Source organism: Musa acuminata, chromosome BXJ3-11 (assembly GCF_036884655.1).
Source record: "Musa acuminata AAA Group cultivar baxijiao chromosome BXJ3-11, Cavendish_Baxijiao_AAA, whole genome shotgun sequence".
Taxonomy (NCBI): domain Eukaryota; kingdom Viridiplantae; phylum Streptophyta; class Magnoliopsida; order Zingiberales; family Musaceae; genus Musa; species Musa acuminata.
Genome location: NC_088359.1, coordinates 26,691,010 through 26,712,263, shown reverse-complemented (window position 1 = coordinate 26,712,263; position 21,254 = coordinate 26,691,010). Strand labels below are relative to the sequence as shown.

At 40.8% G+C, this 21,254-nt stretch overlaps 2 protein-coding genes across 2 annotated transcripts; both read left to right on the top strand.

The window, feature by feature from the left end:
* The first annotated feature begins 9,059 nt into the window (after positions 1-9,059).
* On the top strand, positions 9,060-9,946 carry LOC135653000 (uncharacterized). Its single transcript, XM_065174410.1, has 2 exons — positions 9,060-9,682; positions 9,748-9,946. Exons 1-2 carry the CDS (start codon positions 9,060-9,062, stop codon positions 9,944-9,946), a joined length of 822 nt encoding a protein of 273 aa, XP_065030482.1.
* A 616-nt stretch (positions 9,947-10,562) lies between these two features.
* On the top strand, positions 10,563-21,030 carry LOC135652130 (uncharacterized). Its single transcript, XM_065172860.1, has 10 exons — positions 10,563-10,967; positions 13,512-13,670; positions 13,815-13,923; positions 14,397-14,558; positions 16,622-16,688; positions 16,771-17,009; positions 18,727-18,836; positions 19,327-19,435; positions 19,519-19,595; positions 20,864-21,030. The coding sequence occupies exons 1-10, from the start codon at positions 10,632-10,634 to the stop codon at positions 20,981-20,983; spliced, it is 1,488 nt and encodes a 495-aa protein (XP_065028932.1). The 5' UTR covers positions 10,563-10,631; the 3' UTR covers positions 20,984-21,030.
* Positions 21,031-21,254: the final 224 nt, after the last annotated feature.

Genomic DNA, 21,254 nt, shown 5'->3' with positions numbered 1-21,254 from the left:
ACTTCCAATTTTTCTATAATAAAAAGAACTTTTCCCCATACTTATGCATAACTGCCAACCCTCATTTCTTCACACGAAAAATCTCTTGAGATTTTGCATGTTCCACGTTCTCGGCAAGTGGTCGCCCTCTATTGTTGCGAGTCGGTACGTGCCGGTCCTAACAACGTCGACCACCCAATAAGGTCCTTCCCAATTAGGAGTCAGCTTGCCGCGCGTTCGGGTTGGGTTGCTGACCTCGGCCTTGCGTAGGACTAAGTCGCCTAACTTGATCGGTCGAGGTCGGACCCTCTGGTTGTAAACTCTGGCCACGGCCCTCTTATAAGAGAGGTCCTTTAGGTGCACGTCAGCGCGTCGTTCCTCGAGCAGGTCGAGGCCGGCTTGTAGTCCGAGGGTCGATACATTGGCATCGTGCTTCTCAGTCCGCAAAGTGGGAAAAACCACTTCGGGGGGCAAGACGGCCTCGGTCCTGAATGAGAGGCTGTAAGGAGATTCTCCGGTCGTAGTTTTTGGGGTGGTTCGCAGGGACCAAAGGGTGCTTGGGAGCTCATCCACCCAGTCCGATTGGGCCACGGTCACTCTCCTTCTAAGCCCGTCTAAAATGGATTGATTGGTCACCTCAGTTAGCCCGTTCGTCTAGGGGTGGGCCACCGAGCTGAACTTCAGCTAAATCCCGTAGTTCGCGTAGAACTCCCTGAACCGCGTGCTGGCGAATTGGGAGCCGTTGTCCGTGATGATGGCTCGGGACAAGCCGAACCGAGTCACGATATTTTTCCAGACGAACTTCTCTACTTGTCGTTCTGTGATCGTTGCCAGTGGTTCAGCCTCGACCCATTTGGTGAAGTAATCTACCCCCACAACGATGTACCTCCGTTGTCCCGAGGCAGGTGGGAAAGGGCCGAGGAGGTCCAGACCCCATTGTTCGAATGACCACGCACAGTCAATGTGGGTGAGCGGGACCGCGGGCTGCCGGGGCGTTCGGGCATGCTTCTGGCACGGGCCGCACCGCTGTACGTAAGACTTTGCGTCTCGAGACATGGTGGGCCAATAGTATCCTTGCCGAAGGATCTTGCAAGCCAAGGTCCGTCCGACGATATGCTCCCCGCAAATCCCTTCGTGGACCTCGGCCAGGATCGTCTGGGCCTCTTCAGGCTCGAGGCACCGCAACAGGGGGTGTGAGAAGGACCGCTTGTAGAGTTGTCCATTCACTTTGGAGTACCAAGCCTGCGTTCGACGGATCCGCTGAGCAGCAGTCTGGTCGGCGGGAAGGGTTCCGTCGCGCTTGAAAAGCAACATCTCTTGTACCCATGTGGAGCGCGAGTTGGCTGAGGATACAGCGGAAATTGAGACGGCGCGAAAGGGGAGCCTTTCGACCTCGGTTTGGGCTCCGGAGTCCGACTTCGAGGCCATCTTAGCCAGCTCGTCGGCTCGCTCGTTTTGGCTTCTCAGCACCCTGGATATCATGAAGCGGGAGAAGTCGGAGGCTAGGCTTCTTACCTCCGCCAGGTACTTCACCATGGTGGGTTCCCTGGCTTCGTATCAGCCGTCGAGTTGCTCGGCTACCAACTGCGAATCGGTGAGGACGTGGATGGCGTCCACCTGCATCTCGCGGGACAGTCTGAGCCCTGCCAAGAGTGCTTCATTTTCGGCCTCGTTGTTGGTTGCTCGGAACCCGAGGCGGAGGGAGCGCTCGAACGAACGCCCGTCGGGGGCCGACAGCACTAGTCCCATGCCAGCACCGCCTGAAGTGGACGAGCCATCTACGCGCATGACCCATGCCTCCCCAGGCTGGGTGGGAGACTCGTTGTCTGTTTGAATGAGCTCTGAGATGAAATCGTCTACGGACTGGGCTTTGACAGATGTTCGGGGCACGAAGTGTATGTCGAACTCCCCTAGCTCTACCGACCACTTGAGGAGCCGACCTGCAACATCGAATTTAGATAAAACTTGCTTGAGTGGTTAGTTGGTGATTACCTCGATTGGGTGGGCTTGGAAGTAAGGGCGTAGCTTCCGGGCTGTTAGTACGAGCGCTAGTGCCAGTTTCTCGATCGGAGGATAGCGCTCCTCCGGTCCGCTGAGGACGTGGCCAGTGTAGTAAATCGGTAGCTGATCTCCAGCGACATCCTTGATCAGGACAGAACTTACTGCATGTCGAGAGGCAGCTAGGTAGACACCCAGCTTCTCCCGAGGGGATACTGAGGCGAGACGAGGGAGTGACGCCAAGTGCTCCTTTAAGTGGGCGAAAGCCTCCTCACATTCTGCTGTCCATTCAAAGTCTTTGGGGTTCTTCAGAGCCCGGAAGAAGGGGAGGCACCGGTCGCCTAATCGGGATAGGAACCTTGACAGGGAGGCGAGCCTCCTGTTCAGGCACTGCACCTCTCGGACCGTCTGGGGGGCTTGCATGTCGATGATCGCCCTTACCTTCTCGGGGTTTACGTCGATTCCCCTTTCATGCACAATGAAACCGAGGAATTTTCCCGTGGTTACACCAAAAGCGCATTTGGCGGGGTTGAGGCGCAGTTTGTACCTTCGCAGTGTGACGAAGGTCTCGACCAAGTCGGACAGGTGAGTCGCAATCGTGCGACTTTTGACAATCATATCATCGACATAGACCTCCATGTTTCTCCCTATCTGGTGAGCAAACATTTTGTTCACGGTCCTTTGATATGTAGCCTCGGCGTTCTTAAGTCCGAACGGCATGACCTTGTAGAAGTATATCCCTCGGTCAGTGAGGAATGCGGTGTGCTGTTGATCCTCGGGGTCGGTGGCGACCCTCGGTGCGCGAATTTCAGCCGCGAATGGAGTCGAAAGTTCATGGGTATCGGCTGGTCCCGTATTTCAGCCGCGAATGGCGACCCTCGGTGCGCGTTATTCCCTAGCCCTTCCCTCGAGCTGCGAACCTCCTTCTGTACTTCTTCTAGTCGTCGACCGAGAAGGCGCAGTTCGGCCCAGAAGGAGTCCGTTGAGCCCGAAGATTGCATTTCATGCTCGAGTCGGTCGACGGGTTTTTCCCCTGCTTGACCTTCAAGGGGAAGTGCCCGGATCAGGGGTGAGCTAGGGGGCGCCGAAGTGGTCACGTGAGCAGGCGCGGATGACTCCAATCGGCTCGTAGGTTGTGCCGCCGACGGGTTTGGCGATGAGTGGGACGGCCGCCCGCACCATTTCCGTCAGAGTTCGGATCTGGTGTGCGAGGTCTTGAAAAGCCTCACTCGACACGGGCGAAGGGACGCCGGGGGCGCCTTCGGGGGGAAGGAGACCAGGGTCATTGAACAGACGCCAGTAGCGCTCCGGGGTCATGGCGGGGGGATCGTTCTGAAGATCGTCGCGCGGGGGAGGCTCACCCGGGGCTACGACCGGGTGCGACCCCTTGGCCGGGAGCTCGTCTGAGGCGATCGGGTGATCTCTAGACATTCGGGCCCTCCTTTTAGTGCCAATCTGTTAGTGCAAACAACTTTAAGTCGTGGCCTCGGGGCCGTCACGGCTTTGCTCGGGTCCGAATATGCTGGGATCTTCCCGGACGACCCTGGGGGCTGCCGAGGTGATCGCGCTTGGGTGGCCCGTGCCCCGCCGGGTTGCAGTTCTTTCCGAAAGGTGGGCTCGGCCCTCTGACGTTCAGAGGGGGCGCTCCGCCTTGGTACCTGCACACAGGTCGGGTCGGGGGTGTGCGGCCCGACCCCTCCGACGATCAAGTTAGCCAGATGTGGAAGGTTTTTCCCCCCCCTCTCCTCTGAGTGCGGGGGTTCTTTTTAAGGAAGGTTACTGTTGCCTGATGTGCCCGCTTGCAGGGGGCAGGCTCGTACATATGATAACGTCCGACACCTATTTTGGCGTGGCGTGAAGGGCTTAGCCTTTGCAAGATGTTAATGTGCCTCGGTCGGTGTTCTGATTTGCTCTGAGGTGCGTGACGTCGTCTGGAGGAGTTGACGCTGTCCTAAGACTGATCACCATTTTTACCCTCATCAGCTGTGATGCCATTAAGCTTCTAACGTAGAAGTCATTGCATGTTCCCCACCACAGCGGTAGCGAAGGAAATAAAGGCGACGGGCATCAATCATCAGTCACTCTACCAACCTCGGTCGCCCAGCGTTATCCTCCTCCTCCTCCGCATCCTCCTCACAACAACAACGTGACCACGCTTTACAGTACCACCAACTTGTCTCTTTGTCAACATGCCCAACGGAGAGTAGATTCTTCTCTCCACTCTGAGGACTACTGCTATCATTTTTGCCGAACACACGTCCATCTTCTTTTACAAAGACAAGATTTGATTAGATCTGTCAGAGCGTGCAAGCATTTTTAATTTTCCTTAAATCAAAATAAGTTATTCAGAGGGCAAGTAATATATATTTAATATTTTTTTATTTTATTAAAAAATTTAAATAAATATATTATTTATGATTAATTAGTGTGATTAATTTACCAAGAAGCAATGATGATAGACAAATCAGTCAGTCCATCTTCTTTTACAAAGAGAGAAGTAATTTTTTAGTGTTTTAATCGAAATAAGTTATTCGGAGGGTAAAAAAAAAAAAAAGATATTTAGAAATTAAAACTATTATCATCCAAAATTTACATGAGATGATATAAAATGACTAATCTATTAAGAAACAATGATAGAGACGTGATGATGGGCATTATAGGTAGATTAATCTTGTCGTTCATCATCCAAACTAGCTTGTTGTTGTGCAAGGGACGTTTAACCTCAGGTCCTTGTTGATAACAAGGCCTTGAATGGTCCCCCAACTGTGCTTATTCTACAGGAAGATGACGAGGAGTGAATTATGATGGTACGGAGTAGAATAAACATGCACAGTCTAGTCGTTTTTGGAGATGAAGAGCAAGACAAAAGCATTGACTTGAATGTTGATCCCCCCTTGACAGCAACACAAGACCTACTTCTCATGTTTAGTGTAGTACGAACAGATCAACTAGGTTCAGTTCCAACGCTTGGTTTTACTGAAAACATTCTTTATTGTTGTACTATGATTCGACCGGATAAGATAATAATAGTGTCATCTATGTTCATGTTCAAAATAGTAGTGATATTTAGATGTTCGTATACGTCTGGGATTATATTGGGGTGTTATAATAGCTTCGATAGATTTAGAGTATTTAGAGTGTGGTTATGGTTATTCTCCATAACTATCCCAAAGATTTGTGCCCTTAATTTTGAGCTTCAGTTTATTCTTCCTGCTTATTAATACAATTTCACTTCAATTTGAAAGAATTTTAGTATCTCTTCTGTATCACTAAACACATCATATGGCCTATAAATTAGAAGAAAAATAAATCTCTATACTCCCCTTAGAAAATATGTCAAATGATAATACAAGGATACAATATGTTTATCACATATTATCATGATATTAAATTATTATTGAGCATAACCAAGTCTACAAAATGAAGATAGTGTGAAGAAATATAAAATAGTAAAATAGCTTATATCTTCTAATTACTCTACAGTAATTTAACATGTTAATTAAAGTGGCTATTGATCGCTAACAAATGGTATTTTATACGAAGAAATTTGGATGCAAATTCCTTTTTTTCAATCTTTTTTTTTTGAAACAATGTAATTTCTGAAAAAAAGGCTTTCCATAAGATGAATTTTTAAACATAGAAAATTATTTTGATATTATATTTAGTTATTAGAATAATATTTTAAAGAGAGAAAAATATATCATGTTTTCTCTTTGGCTGAAAATCTTTTTTTCTTTATAATTTACATATATATATTTTTTCTCTTTCCTGTATATATAAGGGAGATGTGCTTCAATCACCAAATTTCACATTTATGTATGACCCATTTGTTTCTACAGGGCAACTTGTTCTCTTCTTCTTCTTCTTCTTCTTCTTCTTCTTCTTCTATGAGTATAAGGTATCTTTTAACACCCAAAAAATACATGGATTCACTATACATAGTCTTACCATCATTAAGTCACATTGTCTTACATCTATATTCTTCCTGATGTCCTCTTCCTCTCTCTCTCTCTCTCTCTCTCTCTCTCTCACTCACACACATTGGTCACACTTGTATATATCCACCACAAAGACTGAGGGAAAATATTGTGTTCATCCTACGAAATAGTTTTTGCAAATCAAACGTAATTGACACAAATTTATGTAAAATAAATCGATTAGAATTATATTATATATCTTAGAAATCAGTGCACTATTACACAATTGCAGGTCTCATATTTAAGCCCATCCGAAAGCATCCGTAATAAATATAAATCAATTTCTTGAAGGAAAAAAAAAAAGCAATCATAGTTTTGCTAGGGTTACTATCTCCATATTTAAGCTCAGCACACCACGTTGTTGCATTAGGTTTCATCTTTTCTCGATCTTTTCCTTTTTCACCAAAGAGCTACCTAAATTTGTTTGAGATGCTTACTGTTCTCTTTTTCTCTCACCATATTGCACGCATGATACCTTTCCATAGTGGTGAAAGATGAGATGAGTGCCTCTCCAAAGAGTAAGAAGGTGTGCATGGATACACAGTGAAAGGAAAACCTCAGATTTCTGAACCTTGATGCATAGAAAGAATGTTGGGGATGGAGGAGCAAGGAAGAAACAGAATACTACGATACGAGTAAAAAGAATCCTTTCGACTCAAGAAAACTGATGTAGTATTAAAAACAGGAGGAACACTTACAAGACTCTTTATCTTCCTCTCCTCAATCTCAATGTCTTGCTAGATGAACTACGGTCCTATTTATAGGACCTAATGACAACCACCCTATAACTACTAGATCATAAGGTAGTTATTGAAACTACTAGATCATGATCAAGTGGTTATTGAAATCATCATGTAACCACTAGATCATGATAATAATCTAGATAACTATGAATCATATCTCAACAAAAAAAACCCTTCAACATTAACTATAGACGTGTTTGCTTTGCTGCTTACTTTTGGACATACTAAAAATCCTATCAGGTGCTGATTCCTTTCATGATATGGATTCTTGTCAGAAAGGTAAGGGATACATTAACTACAAACAAAAAACACAAACTGTGTTTTGCTTTTGCATTAAATGAAGCTTCTTCTACATTTAGAGATGAGGGATGAGTTTGCTTTACTGCTCACTTCTGTGCATACCAAATTGGACCTGTCTGAGAGATGATGAAGCCCCATCCAAACAATAAGAGATAAATCCATATGCAATGAAAGGAACAACTCACAACCCAGCATAGCTGGAAACAAGAAACACAATATCTGTGGATATATTGCATTAAATGGAACTGCTTCCACATGAGAGAAAAGCTGCAACCTGCCATGCAAAATACTTGTGGTATTCATGTGATCCACATTTCATCATTGGCCAACATGATACTATGACATTCCTATCGAGTTTCGGGGTGAGGGTCGATTGCTTTCTCATGTTGAACATTGAAAACCAAATGAAAAGGGCACTCGAGTTTATTGGCTTACATGAGCTTCATCTATACATTTGAGACATGCATTATATGAAGCTTTGAATGTAAATGATCGAAGAGCCATTGGTGTGAAATGTTTCAAATGTCTTCAATGGGAGCAATCCTTTAATTCAGAACATAGAACACTGAATGAATAAAAAGTGCATTAGAAATTAGGGATTCTATAATTGTCAATCTTATTGAAGATGATACATGGAAAAAAAAAACAATTATAATCTTTCTTGGTAGATTGGTTTCCATATTAAACTCTCAGTATCAACATAATACATACATTAAATGATTCTCGAATTCATTTTAATAAGATTTTTTTGTTATATCTCGAGGCTTTAGTATTGATATGGGGAACTAATAGGCTATCGATACCTCAATAATATTTGATGACACCTTGATGACTTATGTCTTAATATCACGATATTAAGACATTTGAATCGATAGAGAAACCATTATGATTGTAACATGTTTGAATTTGATACACAATTAAACATACAGTAATGATCTAATCATATCTATTTCGATTCGATATTTTACTATATCCTTCAAACCCTATTATTGGCTCGTGAGTGTTAGAGGAATCTTTTCGAGTACACTTCTAACGCAATATCGTTCTTAATTAGTTAGAATAGGTAACGATCGAATCCATTCATCTTCTGGACAATCAAATGAATTCAGACATGGAATCTATTCACATTTACTTGATGGATTAAGATACTCATTAATGGATTCGTAGTGAATATAATAAATATAAAAAAATAAATACTTGAGTCAAAATTGAAATATATTTGAAAATAAATAGAATGAAATTCATATAAAGGTAATTTTCTTTTTAAAAAAATCTTTCTTTTTGAGTTTTTTTTTTCAAAATGTATTTCTGTTTTTATTTTTTTTAAATGGTGTCACTTATTTTTATTTTTTTCATAAATTCCCCTCGCAAGCATTCATAGCTTTATCGCCTTCGCCCCATCATGAGGCCCCACCCCAAGGCCCCACCGTCCTCTGCCACGTCGACCGCCAAACCCTCCCCCACCCCTCCCTTCTTGCTCATGTGCCTACCGTCCAATCCCTTACCTAAGCGAGCAACACCTTTGAGTTCACCACCTGAGCCAACAACATCGTCCAATTCCTCGTGCTCTTCTATTGCGATCATCGATCTTAATAGAGGAAAAGGAGGCAGCCACGGTGGAGCTTCCCTTCCCTTCCCTCCTCCCCTAGATGGCCCATCGACTAGTCCCTCGCCCGAGCGGATGGCATCGTCGAGTTCCTTCGTACATAATAGTAGATCTCGACCTACTTAAGTCTGATTAAAATATTAATTAGTGTTTAAATCACGCTTGAAATGAGCTTCCAAAAATGAGTACAGCAACGTGTATCGATACCCTATCCATTGTCATTCCGGATCGAAGCCTATAAATTGATCGATCCTAACGATACAACCTGTGCATGCCTTACTTGATCTGTATCTATCTATCTATCTATCTGCAATCGTCGCTTCTTCTTCCCACGTCGCACCGCTTCCGCTCGTCGTCTCTTCCCAAGAGGCGCCGCGGAGTTGCACCCCCTTGGAACCCTACAAATTGCCACCTCCTCCCAATCCATGACTAACCTCTCTCCTTCTTCGGCAACCAATGGCTGTTCTCTCCGTCCGAGACGTTCTCGCCTTCCACAAGCTGGACCGCGGGATGTACGACAAGCTCGTCGCCCTCGGCACCACCCCCGAAGTCTCCCGCAACGTCGTCGCCCTCTTCATGTGGCTGGAGCTCATCGGCGTCGACGTCATCGTCTACATCCGCAGCAACCCCGACCACTACATCCTCCTCCGCCTGGCCGCCGAGGCGGAGTCCATCCTCGACTGCATCCGCCATGACACCCCGCCCAGCGACGGCGCCGACTCCAGCTTGGCCATCCCCCTCACCGCCTCCCTTGTCAACGAGCCCCTCAACCTGCGCTTCTTCTACTGCCACCGCGACGTGGCGGTGCGCGGGATCACCCAGATCCTCGACGGCGTCGGCACGCTCATCTTCGACGACTACTTGCACGCCCTGCTCGCCGAGTACGAGGCCGAAGCGCAGGCGGCGGAGGCCGATGCCCGAGGCCGCGCCAAGGCCGTGTTCCCGATGCTGCCACGGGAGCTGGCCCGGCCGTACCTCCCCCGCGTTTCGCCCACCCCGGAGGACAGCCGGTCCATGTTCATCACGTTCTCCAAGGGCTTCCCTCTGAATCGGGAAGACATAGTCGAATACTTCACGGAGTACTCCCCGATCCTTCTCCTCACCCTGCATGGCACGTTCTGACTTGCTTCTCTTGGGCGTGCAGGAAATGGGGGGACTGTGTCGAAAGGGTGATGATGGAGAAGACGACGACGTCGGCGGCGATGCCCACGTACGGGAGGATCGTGTTCACCAGCGAGTCGTTCATCGGTCTGGTGCTCAACGGGAAGCAGCTGGTTAAGTTCACGATCAAGGGAAGGCAGCTGTGGGCTCGCAAGTACGAGCAAAGAAAGAACCCAATATAAGATCTCACCATCTACGTAGTGTATCGCATGTAATGGATTACTACTGTAATTAAAAGACTTTGTCTTTGTCATGCTTTTACGTGGACTTGTTCTGATGTTGTGGTTCATAGTGTCATAAATTACTCCTTTAATATATTTATTTTAATCGTATAATCTATATATTATAATGTATTTATTATGATACATTTATCTCATTATAGATTAAATTCGGCAAATAAGATCTCAATCACTATCATCAGAATGTGAGAGTCGGACGAATCGCAAATCGAAAGTCAAGTCCAAAGCCCAAAAGGGGAAGACGTTCGGTTCTGCTGCATCTCCGGTTCGGTTTGTTTTTGGAAGCGGCGGATTTAATTGGTTGTATTCCTGAAATTTTGGAAACCAAACCCTTTTCGGGTTCAATTTCGGTTCGTTGAACCAGGAGATCGAACCGAACCAATTGCATGGTTGGATTGGTTTAGCCAATTCGGATAAACCCGTACATTTCAAAAGCCATAACACATCACTTTCCGCATGGTTGATCCATCGTCATATTCATCTCGTTGATAAATCGAACCGAACCGATAAGTGGACCGAACCGAACACTCCCCACCGTCCTTTCCTCGGTATCCAGCGTCCCTGGAAGCCAACCCTCTTTGAATAACGACCCCGAGAGAGAGAGAGAGAGAGAGAGAGAGAGAGAGCAATGGCGGATGGGGGAGGAGAGGTAAGGGTGCAGAACGTGTGGGTGATGCGGCACGGGGACCGGATCGACGACCAGGAGCCGCTGTGGGTGGCACACGCCAAGCGGCCATGGGACCCGCCGCTCGCCGAGGGGGGCCTGATCCGGGCGTGGACCGCCGGGAAGCGGCTGCGCGGCGCCGGCGTCCCCATCCACCGCGTCGTCGTGTCCCCCTTCCTCCGGTGCCTGCAGACCGCCGCCGAGGTCATCCGCGCCCTCTGTTGCGTCGTCGACGACGATAGTCGCCTCCTCGCCATGGAGACCAGCCAGGACGCCGTCCTCGATCCCTCTCGTGTTAAGGTTTCCCACCACATCATTTTCTTTCTGTTTCTTGTCTTGGGTTGTTTGTAATTGTATCGTTGAAATGAGGAAAGCATTAGAAGAATAGAAGGCTGATTGAAAAACGTACTTTTGTGACAAAGCATCATTTTCTTCTCGGAGGTGAAAGATATAATTCAAACATGCACTCATAAATTTAACAAAGAATGCAATCCATTCCGGCCATGTAAGATTCTTAAGATTTTGTTTGCAGACCAAGATGCAGATTTAGTATTGAAAATATTCTAATGATAGAGTAGTGGTTTTGCGTCACCCCATTTTTTTTATCATTTGAATTAATATGTGAGCCAGTTTAGAATATTTGGAATTGGATTTTGAAGTGTTTTGTTAGGAATAAAATGTAACACTGCATATCTAAATAAATTTTGTTAGAACTAAACACATGTTAATGTCTTGTATAAATAGTATAGAAACAGCTTGTCACCAAGAAAGGTGTACTGCAGTAGTTAATCTATGGGTGTCATTGTAACTTGAATATCCACTTATTTTATGGTTAACGTGTGATGCAGGATGATTAGAGATGTTTTTTCTTTTTTTCCAACTTGAATAGTTAGGGTCTTTTAGATTCATAAATAGCCTAGAATCATTGCCAAACAGCTGGAACTTAGATTCATAAATTATTTTTTCCCATATTGTGAAGTGTCCTTGGGCCATTCAAAGGTCATCTTTCCCATATCCGTGGTCTTAGTCATCTTAAGAGTGATGCTTAGCTTATTTGGCCTACTATTACCCATATTGGTAGTCTTAGGTCAACTTTAGCTTATTTGAGTCTTAGAAAATGATAATTCTACAGAAAAAGTTGCTTTTTCACTTCATTCCTTTTAAATTCGAGCCAGATTAGATTGAGGTTCTCAAAAGATGCTTGCAACCTTGAGCTACTTCACAATTGAACTCATAAGCAAATTGATTTCTCATATTGGATGGCCTAAATTTCTTCATAAACGCAATCAAGATTGAATACATAAATTTTAAATTTTTAAAAAAATTCTACCTAAAACCTTGTTTAAGGTTTTATCATTGTGATATCTGTTAGAAACTGGTTCAATAGATTGGGATTTTCATCTTATCTTCTCAGGAAGATTAGGAAATGCAAATGAAGTTTTTAGAAGTTATTTCCTTTTCTGGTTTGCTTTTCATAGTGGTTCATGAAATTATGGTTTTCTATCATATCATACTAGAAATGGAAAAAAAAATTGAATTTCCTTTTTTACTATTTTGCAGGTATTAGATTTTTATTTTATTTTGAGAATTTTTTTCTCCTTTAGAGTTTTGTCTTAGTATGTTGGTGTCCCTTTAACTTTTCCTTTTATAACTTTTGCAACATTCTTGAATCATGTCCTTGCTGCAGTCTTTACTCTCACCAAGACATCTATGATGATAACATTGCAAATTCAACCTATGTGAAAATTAAAAAAAATTAGTTTTATTTTATATATTTTTTGCAACGGGTAAGTGTTGAAGATGAGATTCAAGCCCAGTCAAAATCTTTATTAGTTGATCTTTCTATAATGTAGCAAACCAACAACGAAGCGACTAAGATTTATTGTTATGTTATATGTTAATCCATAATCAAGAATTGCTTCTAGTCACTTAACCTATGCTGTTCTATCACTTCTTATGAACAATATCATCCAACCAGGTCTTTTGAGAATCGATGAAAAATTTGGAATTGATCTGAAGAAAGCAAATTTGTAGGTTCATCTATCTGTAGCATGCTTTAATGCCTACAGCAACAACAAGAAGCTGTAACTTTTTGTGATCATTTACATGATTTTTTTCCACCATCGAGTTCTTTGTAATGCAATATTTCTATTTCACTTAAGAGCATCCAAATATTCTTTTATTTTTTTCTGCATGTTTTAATGCCTTTATTACATAATTCAAATGTAGTTACAAGGATAGGCATTTCACATCATCAAGTTATTGTCGACAGCTTTAACTGGAAAGTTAACTCAGTTTGGATTTTCCATGAGTAATTGGACACTCCAATCATCACTGCAGCACATGGAAGCCCCTGGGAGATGAAACTTAAGTTAATGGAACTCATGCTCAAGGACAGCATTGACAAAGAAGGGCAATATTCACAAAAAATGTTCTAGTTGGTACTATTAGAACATAGGCTATCTAAACTTCAGAGTCAAAGAAATCAAATCTGATTTGTTACCAACTTTTGTGATCTAATTTCATCTTTACTCACAAAAGAAGCCAAGTAATGGTACAAAAAATATTACAAAAAAGATTGTATGAAAAAAGAAGCCATTTTCTCTCTTCCCCTCTTTATCAGTTAATTCCCCTCTCGATGTTTCTCTACATTTATCTCATTCTTCTTTCTTTCTGTAATACTTTTTCATGCCATTACTTGGCTTCTTTTGAGAGCATAACATATATCTTTCCACGTGCTATTGTATGTTAAGTTGTCAAAAAATTAGCCTTCTGTATTTGTTTTGTATTGTTCCTCATCTGAGAGCTTGTTTTAACTTGAACTGTTGTTTGTCCTTTCCGCAGGTTTCGATTGAGTATGGATTATCTGAGATGCTAAACTCAGAAGCAATAGGTAGTACCGTGGCTCCAAAAGATAAAAAATGGTTTCCTCATATCTCTGATCTTGGAGCTTTGTTGCCATCTGGAACGTTGGATCAGTCTGCAGAGAGTGTTTATAAAGAGGTTTATCTTGATACATTTTTTAATTGCTCGTTCAGAATGTTCTGTTCCTGCATATACCTATTAGATTTTGGGATACTTGCAGCTGTAAGATTTTGCTTTTCTCTCTCTCATAAAATGAATTAATTATTTTTGTATTTTCTGAAGTTGCCTCATTGGGAGGAATCTGTGCTTGAAGCAAGAAAAAGATATGTGAGTGTTATTCGTGCTCTTGCTGACAAATATCCCAATGAAAACTTGCTGCTAGTCTCACATGGTTAGTGCATGTTTCCAAACATATATTATATATTCATCCATTATCACTTAAATATAAACTCATCGTTATTTCTCTCATATAATCTGTAAATATTTAGTGATGTGAAATTGCTGGATATTGTTCAGCCTACAAGTAAAAATTTACTCCTGAAATTAAATTTCGTTGTCATGGATAAATTCAATTTGCTATATGATTTTCTCATTGTCATATGTTTGTGGCAGCATGTGAAAAAAATGGAAGTTTGGTGTCATCTTTCTGCATCACTTAGGGTTTGACAACGCCATTGTCATTGCCTTGTTGCCCTTGATTCATCTTAGTCTTTGTACATGAGGAGAAAATTAGTTTTTGTTTTCTTTTTAGTTTTTACCTCCATAGGGTATGTTTTTGAGATGTCTGGCGTCACATCCAAAAATCATGCCCATACGATCAGATCCGGTTGTCGACCAATTATACTGCTTTTTTCTTGTGTGCAGGTGAGGCTATTGGTGCTTCTATCACTTCAGCTCTGGAGGATTCTATGGTTTTTGATGTAGAATACTGTGCAAGCTGTCACTTGCAAAGAAAAATATTATCAAACCCTTCACAGTCCTTCAATACTGAAGATTTTAAGGTCGTCACAGAGAGCGGCCAAACAGGTATAGCTTATGGTAGTACCTCCTAATTTTTCACAATATGAAACTGAAGCATTTGACAAGCTTCTATCAGATTTTGATCTCATTTCAAATAGTTCTGGTTTTCTGAAGACCTTTTTAGCACCAAAACATATTTGTTATTGTTGCTGCTGTTAAACACATGAAATGCTTTATTTTTGTGTCGTTGATTCTTTTGCCATGGTTGCAGTTTTATCTATGCTGAACCTTTTTATGGATATAAAATATATAATGATGGATCTAGAAAAGTCTCTATATCTTGTTAGCTGGAGTTCACTAGTCATTCATACTGGTAAAGCATAAAATCAAAAGAAATGCCTGCACAAAGATCTTGTGCCTTTTGGTCACATGTAAATCATTGGCAGAATGATTGTTGTGTTGTTGCCATAAATCATTATTACTGTGTATGCCAGATTAAAACTTATCTTCCTTCTTTGGTTTCTCTTACTATGTTTTCTCTGTTTATCGATTATCATTAATCTACATGAGAATTTGTAGTTTTAACTATGAAGTCACCTCTTCCTCTTTATAAGTCTAACATGTTATTTTAATTATGAGAATTTGTCATTTTTACTGTTTTGTGGATTATGAATCTAAATCATAGTTGTTATTAAATCCAGATTGGACCAACTGATCCAATTGAAAAAAGAAATTGGGACCAAACCTTTAATTGGATCATTTTTATTTATACTGACATTAATATCCTTCAATGTAAATATATATTTACTTTTAAAAGTATTTTTTGACATTAATATGCTCTTCATTTCACCATTCATTTGCCTCTTTTATCATCATTCTTTTTCTTTTCATAATCATTTTTCTCACAGTCATTCTTATTTTCTTTGGTTATCAACTCACCTCATGTGTTTACTGGTTTATTTATCTGTCAACCAACATATTGTAGCTTAGATTTTTTTTTAATCTTTTGATCATCAAATTCTATGAATTTGTTATATAACGAAGAGGTATTTCGCAACTATATTTTTGTTGTGATTTTAATATATTTTTTACTATTCAAATAAAAATTTCTCATTGTTGTATATAATATCTAAGTGTAATTTATTTATTATCGTCCATTCAATAAATTTGGTTTAACCATTAGTAATTGTGGTGACTATTGTTCCCTGAAGTTAAATTTTGGAGGATAAATACACACATTACTAATTTAAAAGTAATGCATATGTAATTATTTTGCAAGGCACTAATATCGTTGGAGTTTAATGTTGATGATATGTTGACACCCAACTGACAACATCTACAATAGTATTTGTGTTATTTGTGTTTTGCAATAATGTGCAATATATATATATATATATATATATATATATATATATATATATATATATTATTTTTTTATTGGTATCCCCTAAAATTCTATTATAATGTTATATAAATTTAGGGTAATTTTATGCATTTTATATGTAACTTAAATAAGCTAGTATTAACTATGACTATAAGTGGTTAGTTTGAGTTTCCTCAATGGATGTTAACAACACTTATATATATACATGTGAAGAATTATAAATTTTGAAGTAATGTATTTATATCAAAAATTGTATAATATTCCAAATATTATATCTATAATTTGCAATATACACATGTAAAAGCGAGAAAAAAAAAGAGGGGAACAAAAGACCCTATATGCGCCAAGTAACGGAATGTAACAGCCGTTACATGTCTCACCTGTTATTTATGCGTAACATAACTGCCCCGCAAAAACTGTGAGTTCGGAAAGAAGAGGGCACAAGCTCGTAATCGGTAACGGATCCCGTCACGACCGCATCCGACTCCGCCACGAGCTACGTCATTAACGAAGCCAAACCAGCGAACACTATCCAATCCCTTCTTTCTCACTCTCTCGAGATCCTCTATCGACCGAAAGAGCTTGCAAAGAGAGGAAGAGTAGAAGAAGAACAGGATGCATCTCGTCTCTTCTTCTTCGTCTTCTTCTTTGTTAGCTTCGTCTTGGAGTATGCTTAGATCTTCATCTTCCTCCGATGGCTTTCCGTTCTCCTTCTGTTACCTCAATTCTGTTTCGAAATTCTCAGCTGGAAGATTTCCGCCCTCCAAAGCCGTCACTAGGGCTTCCAAGTTCGAAGCCAATCAAGAACGGTGGTCAGTGACTCCTTTCTCGTCCTCTTGTATGCTATTTCTGTCGCTCGATTGCGGTGTTGGATCGGTAATTCGTTTGGTGCAGCTGTTTGGGGGGCGATCGGGGGAATGCTGGCGACCGAGGTTGTTCAGCGGAGAACAGAGGCCGGAGGGATCTTTTCCTGATCTCGCTGGCTTCGTCGAGCTCGCTGGTGGCGCTGTCTGCTGCCTCCGGGAAGGTGAAGGGTAGTAACCCCTACAATGAGAGACGATTGCTGGAACAGAACAGGAAGATTCAAGAAGCTAACAGTGCGCCCGAAGATTTCCCCAATTTCATTAGAGAAGGTGAATGCCTCTTTTGATTTTTCTTTTATGGCAACATATATTACTGGCAGCATTATTAGTTATAGAATGTTACTTTTAGTTCTGACTTTGGTGATATCTCCATTATTATTAGGTGGTAAGAGGTGTTAAGGTTCTTTTTATCACCGTTAGAACTACATACTTCAAACTAGAGATGAGAGGAAAAATGCTAATGCTGATTACAATATTTAAAAAGAGCATCATTCTTGGTTGAAATTTGCTTTTGATTTCAGTTTTATTCTGTATGATAAGTCCTTAACCATTTGGTACCTTACAAATTCTTGTTGTTGTTTTGTCCATTTGCTAGATTATTCAGGAGTGGATAATGTTTAATTTGTTTTGTCTGTGCCTATTAGTGTCTTAATTTGTTTTTGTCGGTCAACTGTAATTAGAAAGCTGATCCATTGACAACTATTAGCTTGGTGGGCATAGCATGATCTATTATGATGACAGGTAGCTGTTATTCAATAACAGCCCTTTGTTACTGAAGGATATTTTATGGAAACTATTCATGTAACTATTAGGGATCAAAGAATGTTAACAGATAATAACATAAACAAAGGTAGCTTCAGCCATGTAATCATGAGATCAGCACCAATGGAATCTGCTGATGAATATGTGGTGTTACTTTGTAAGGGAAGAATGGGATAATTTGCTCATCAAGTCAAACATTGACAGGGATGATTAAGAAAACAGAGCTATTTAGGAAAACATAAAGAGGAAGGAAACAACTTCGTTTGTAGCCTTTTAAAAACCGTGGTGAAGAAAAAAGTGAGGGAAGAACAAACCAGCTCATTGGATATAAAGAAACCACTACTGCACCTCCCAGGCATTCGTGAAGCCTACTAATCTTAGACAAGAACATTGCTTGTCTCGAATCTTCTTAAATTATAGTCCAGTCCTTGATCTGTACAATGTGATTTTATCTTTGAGTATGAACTTCCAATCTTTGGCTCATTGTTGTGCCTTGGGTCTTTGAAAGTTGGATACACCAGAAACTTGCCATACCAAGGCCATGTCACCCGGTTAATGGGATCTTGCCAATATGTTCTCTTTGTTATTGAGTGAAGCAGAATCAATCTGAACCCTGGCCTGACTTAGTTAATCCAAGGTTCAGCTAGCCTCAGAAGATGAGGCAACTTCAAGGAGTCCTACACATGTTAAAATCAATTGTTAGCAGTTTGTATTATTTTGACAAGAAACAGATCCCGATTGAACTTAGGATTGGTTCAGATGTATTTGGAAGTACTCAAGACTCTGGATTATAAAAAAGACGACCTACTCCTTGAGGATTCCGCCAATTTTGGGTCTAAAGAGGATCAATTTATTTTTAAGTCTACGTGTAAACTACTGAGACTTTATTTTCCTGTCTGGTCAAAATGATTGCATTATTTCATATGAAATTTAAGGGACTGAATTCGGTTTTATTTGCTAGTATATATGTTACTAAAATGCTTCTGTGAAACCAATAACTGTTGTACATTATTTGATATTAAATTTTTTATGATGATGTAAATTTACATGACACTCGGATGGAATAGTAAGCTTCTATGTTTTTCATCTCAGTACATCTGATCATTATAATTTGACCACTATAAGTGCTTGTGTTATAATTTCTTTTAATTGCTATGTTGGTAAGTAATATAGATGCCTTTGTTGAGCATATGGAACTAATTTTTGCCCACCAAATATAATCCAGGTTTTCAAGTCAAAGTAGTGATATCTGATGGCTATGTAAAGTGTGACTCTGGACTTATATATCTGGACATACTAGTCGGTAAAGGTGATTGCCCAAAGGATGGACAACAGGTTAATCCTTTTATTTTATCTTGAAAGAAATATAGACAAATTCTGCTTCTACATTTTATTATTATGTATATGATTAATCTTTTGGATGCTCATTGAAATAAGAGCAACCAAATTTTCTGGTAGACAATATATAGCCATATGATATCTTTGTAGCACTTATTTAATCTGCTTAAAGGATGATTGGCAAGATTAATTACAATAGAAAGCTGTAGAAATGGATATGAAAGCAATCTGTTCTCATGTTTAGAAGTAGAAATGGGTCTGCTTCTATTTGATTTCAGACTCCTAAGGAGCAAGGACCTCTGAATATGTCTCTTGCTGAAGGCAAAATACATAAATTCGAAGCCATTCATGAATTTGTTCCTTGCTTGATGATCTGTTACTGATATTTCCAGTCTTTCTCGTTCAGGAAGTTTGTCTGATTGTTTTAGTGCCCTTTCTTCCATGGGCGTCTAAATAAGTTCTTGACTGTAGATGATGTGGATCACAGGTGACATTTCACTATACTGGTTACAACGAATCAGGCCGTCGTATTGATAGCACTTATCTGCAGGACCGACCTGCCAAGATTCGATTAGGAAATAAATCATTAGTTCCAGGCAAGTTTTCGGCATACATGTACAAGAATAATTTGTTGACATTTTCTTTGTAATTGTAAAAGAGGATATAAAAGTCAATGCAGGATTTGAAGAAGGAATAAGAGATATGCGACCCGGGGGGAAAAGAAGACTCATTATTCCTCCAGAACTAGGGCCTCCAGTAAGTTACAAGTTTTTCTTTTTATTCTTCTTGAAGTTGTCATCACTCGGGTCATTCCCTATCTCCCTATGCACTGCAGGATCTTTCAATTCTAACGGGTTTAAAAAGGCCCGCAAATATTACATCAGACTATAGTTGTCACGAATAAGCTGCATTTTGGCCCTTTTCCTTTGAGTTTGTAGCTGAATGAACATGAAGTCCTATAAAAGATAGCTTTTATACTAATTTAGACTATGTTGTTCAAGTTGATTAGTGTTGTAGTAACTTGTGACCGGCTTTTATAGTGGTTTAGAAGATTGTTTTGTTAGATCTAGATGTTCTAGTAAGTTTTTAGTAACTTCAGACCACTTTAGGGTCTATGTAGACCTGATTACATTCCGTTCGAACTGGTTAAGAACCATATAACCAAACCGGGTCAACGGTTTCGTTATTCCAAATTGAATCAGAACCAGGTTCTAGCGGTTTGGTCCCAATTCCTAGAATCTAGAATTGGAATCAATTTTCGATGCTATTTACAACCCCCTCTTTACTATTTACAATCTTCTTTTAAATTTTTTTAATATTTTAATAATATATTTTTGTAAATGAACATAAATATCTTTTCGTTTTCTCATCCCCTTCTTCTTCCTCCTCCTCGAAGGATAATATTAAGGGGGTGGTGGAGCGTAGGCTGGGGGTAATGATTGGTGGCAGGGAGTGTGAACTGGGGTAGCAGCGACAATAGGGAGCACGGTCTGGGGGGTAACGATCGGAGGGGAGGAGCATCAACAACGGCAGGGTGTTCGAGGAAGGAAAAGAAGAGATGAAATCGAAATTAGTGGGACTGTAAATTGTAAAATATTATTTTATTAATTTGTTAAGGGATTGTGAATAGTAAGGGATTTGTTAATAGTAAAAAGGGGCTCTAAATAGTAACCTCCTTAACTAAATACCCTTGTAAATGATGAATTTGCCTTTTCCAATAGTTTAAAAGAATGGCTGTTCGGAGGGATATTTTGGAAAACTTAAAATTAAAAAATTAAAAAAAAAACTATTGTTGAACCGAAATTGGAATTGTCTTGAACCGATTTGGTTCCGGTTCCAAATTCAACAGGATCAGAAGGGACCAAGGTCCAAGGCTGACCATTGTACTAAAAACAGCATGCAGGTAAATTTTATTAGTAACTGTATCCATGGTGCATTATCTTCTTTCTTTTCATATATTTCCTGGTCCAGATGGATCGTAACATTATGCCAACAGGAACTGATGATTGGTCTGTTCATTACAGGTTGGGCCTTCTACGTTCTTCAGCGCAAAACAGTTCGAAGTTTTCGATGTAGAACTACTCGATGTGAAAGACTGCCAGCGAAGAACAATTGGCTTTTACTCTGATGTTGTCTGTAACTGAGTGAGTAACCTTCGAAGGTATTATATAATAATTATAAGTTTCTTCTAGCCCTGCTGAAAAATATACATAATGCAATCTCACGTATCTCTAAAGATGGTTCTGCATCAGAGAAACTTGTACTGCACAACAAATCTTTGCTGGTCCGACCACATCTAGGAAGATATGGTTTCTCATAGGAAAGGAAAGTTATGGTTTCTCAAGTATATTTATGCAATGGTAACTAGGAAACGGTACCAATTGGTACGTCGTATTAATCTCTAATCCATGAGGT

Bases quoted from the DNA above. Each gene is read 5' to 3' on its own strand.
- LOC135652130 (XM_065172860.1), top strand. From the start codon at position 10,632: ATGGCGGATGGGGGAGGAGAGGTAAGGGTGCAGAACGTGTGGGTGATG. The intron at 14,559-16,621 runs GTATAGCTTATG...CGAAATTCTCAG, and splicing joins CACAGAGAGCGGCCAAACAG to CTGGAAGATTTCCGCCCTCC. The intron at 19,596-20,863 runs GTAAGTTACAAG...TGTTCATTACAG, and splicing joins CTCCAGAACTAGGGCCTCCA to GTTGGGCCTTCTACGTTCTT.
- LOC135653000 (XM_065174410.1), top strand. From the start codon at position 9,060: ATGGCTGTTCTCTCCGTCCGAGACGTTCTCGCCTTCCACAAGCTGGAC. The intron at 9,683-9,747 runs GTACTCCCCGAT...TTGGGCGTGCAG, and splicing joins ATAGTCGAATACTTCACGGA to GAAATGGGGGGACTGTGTCG.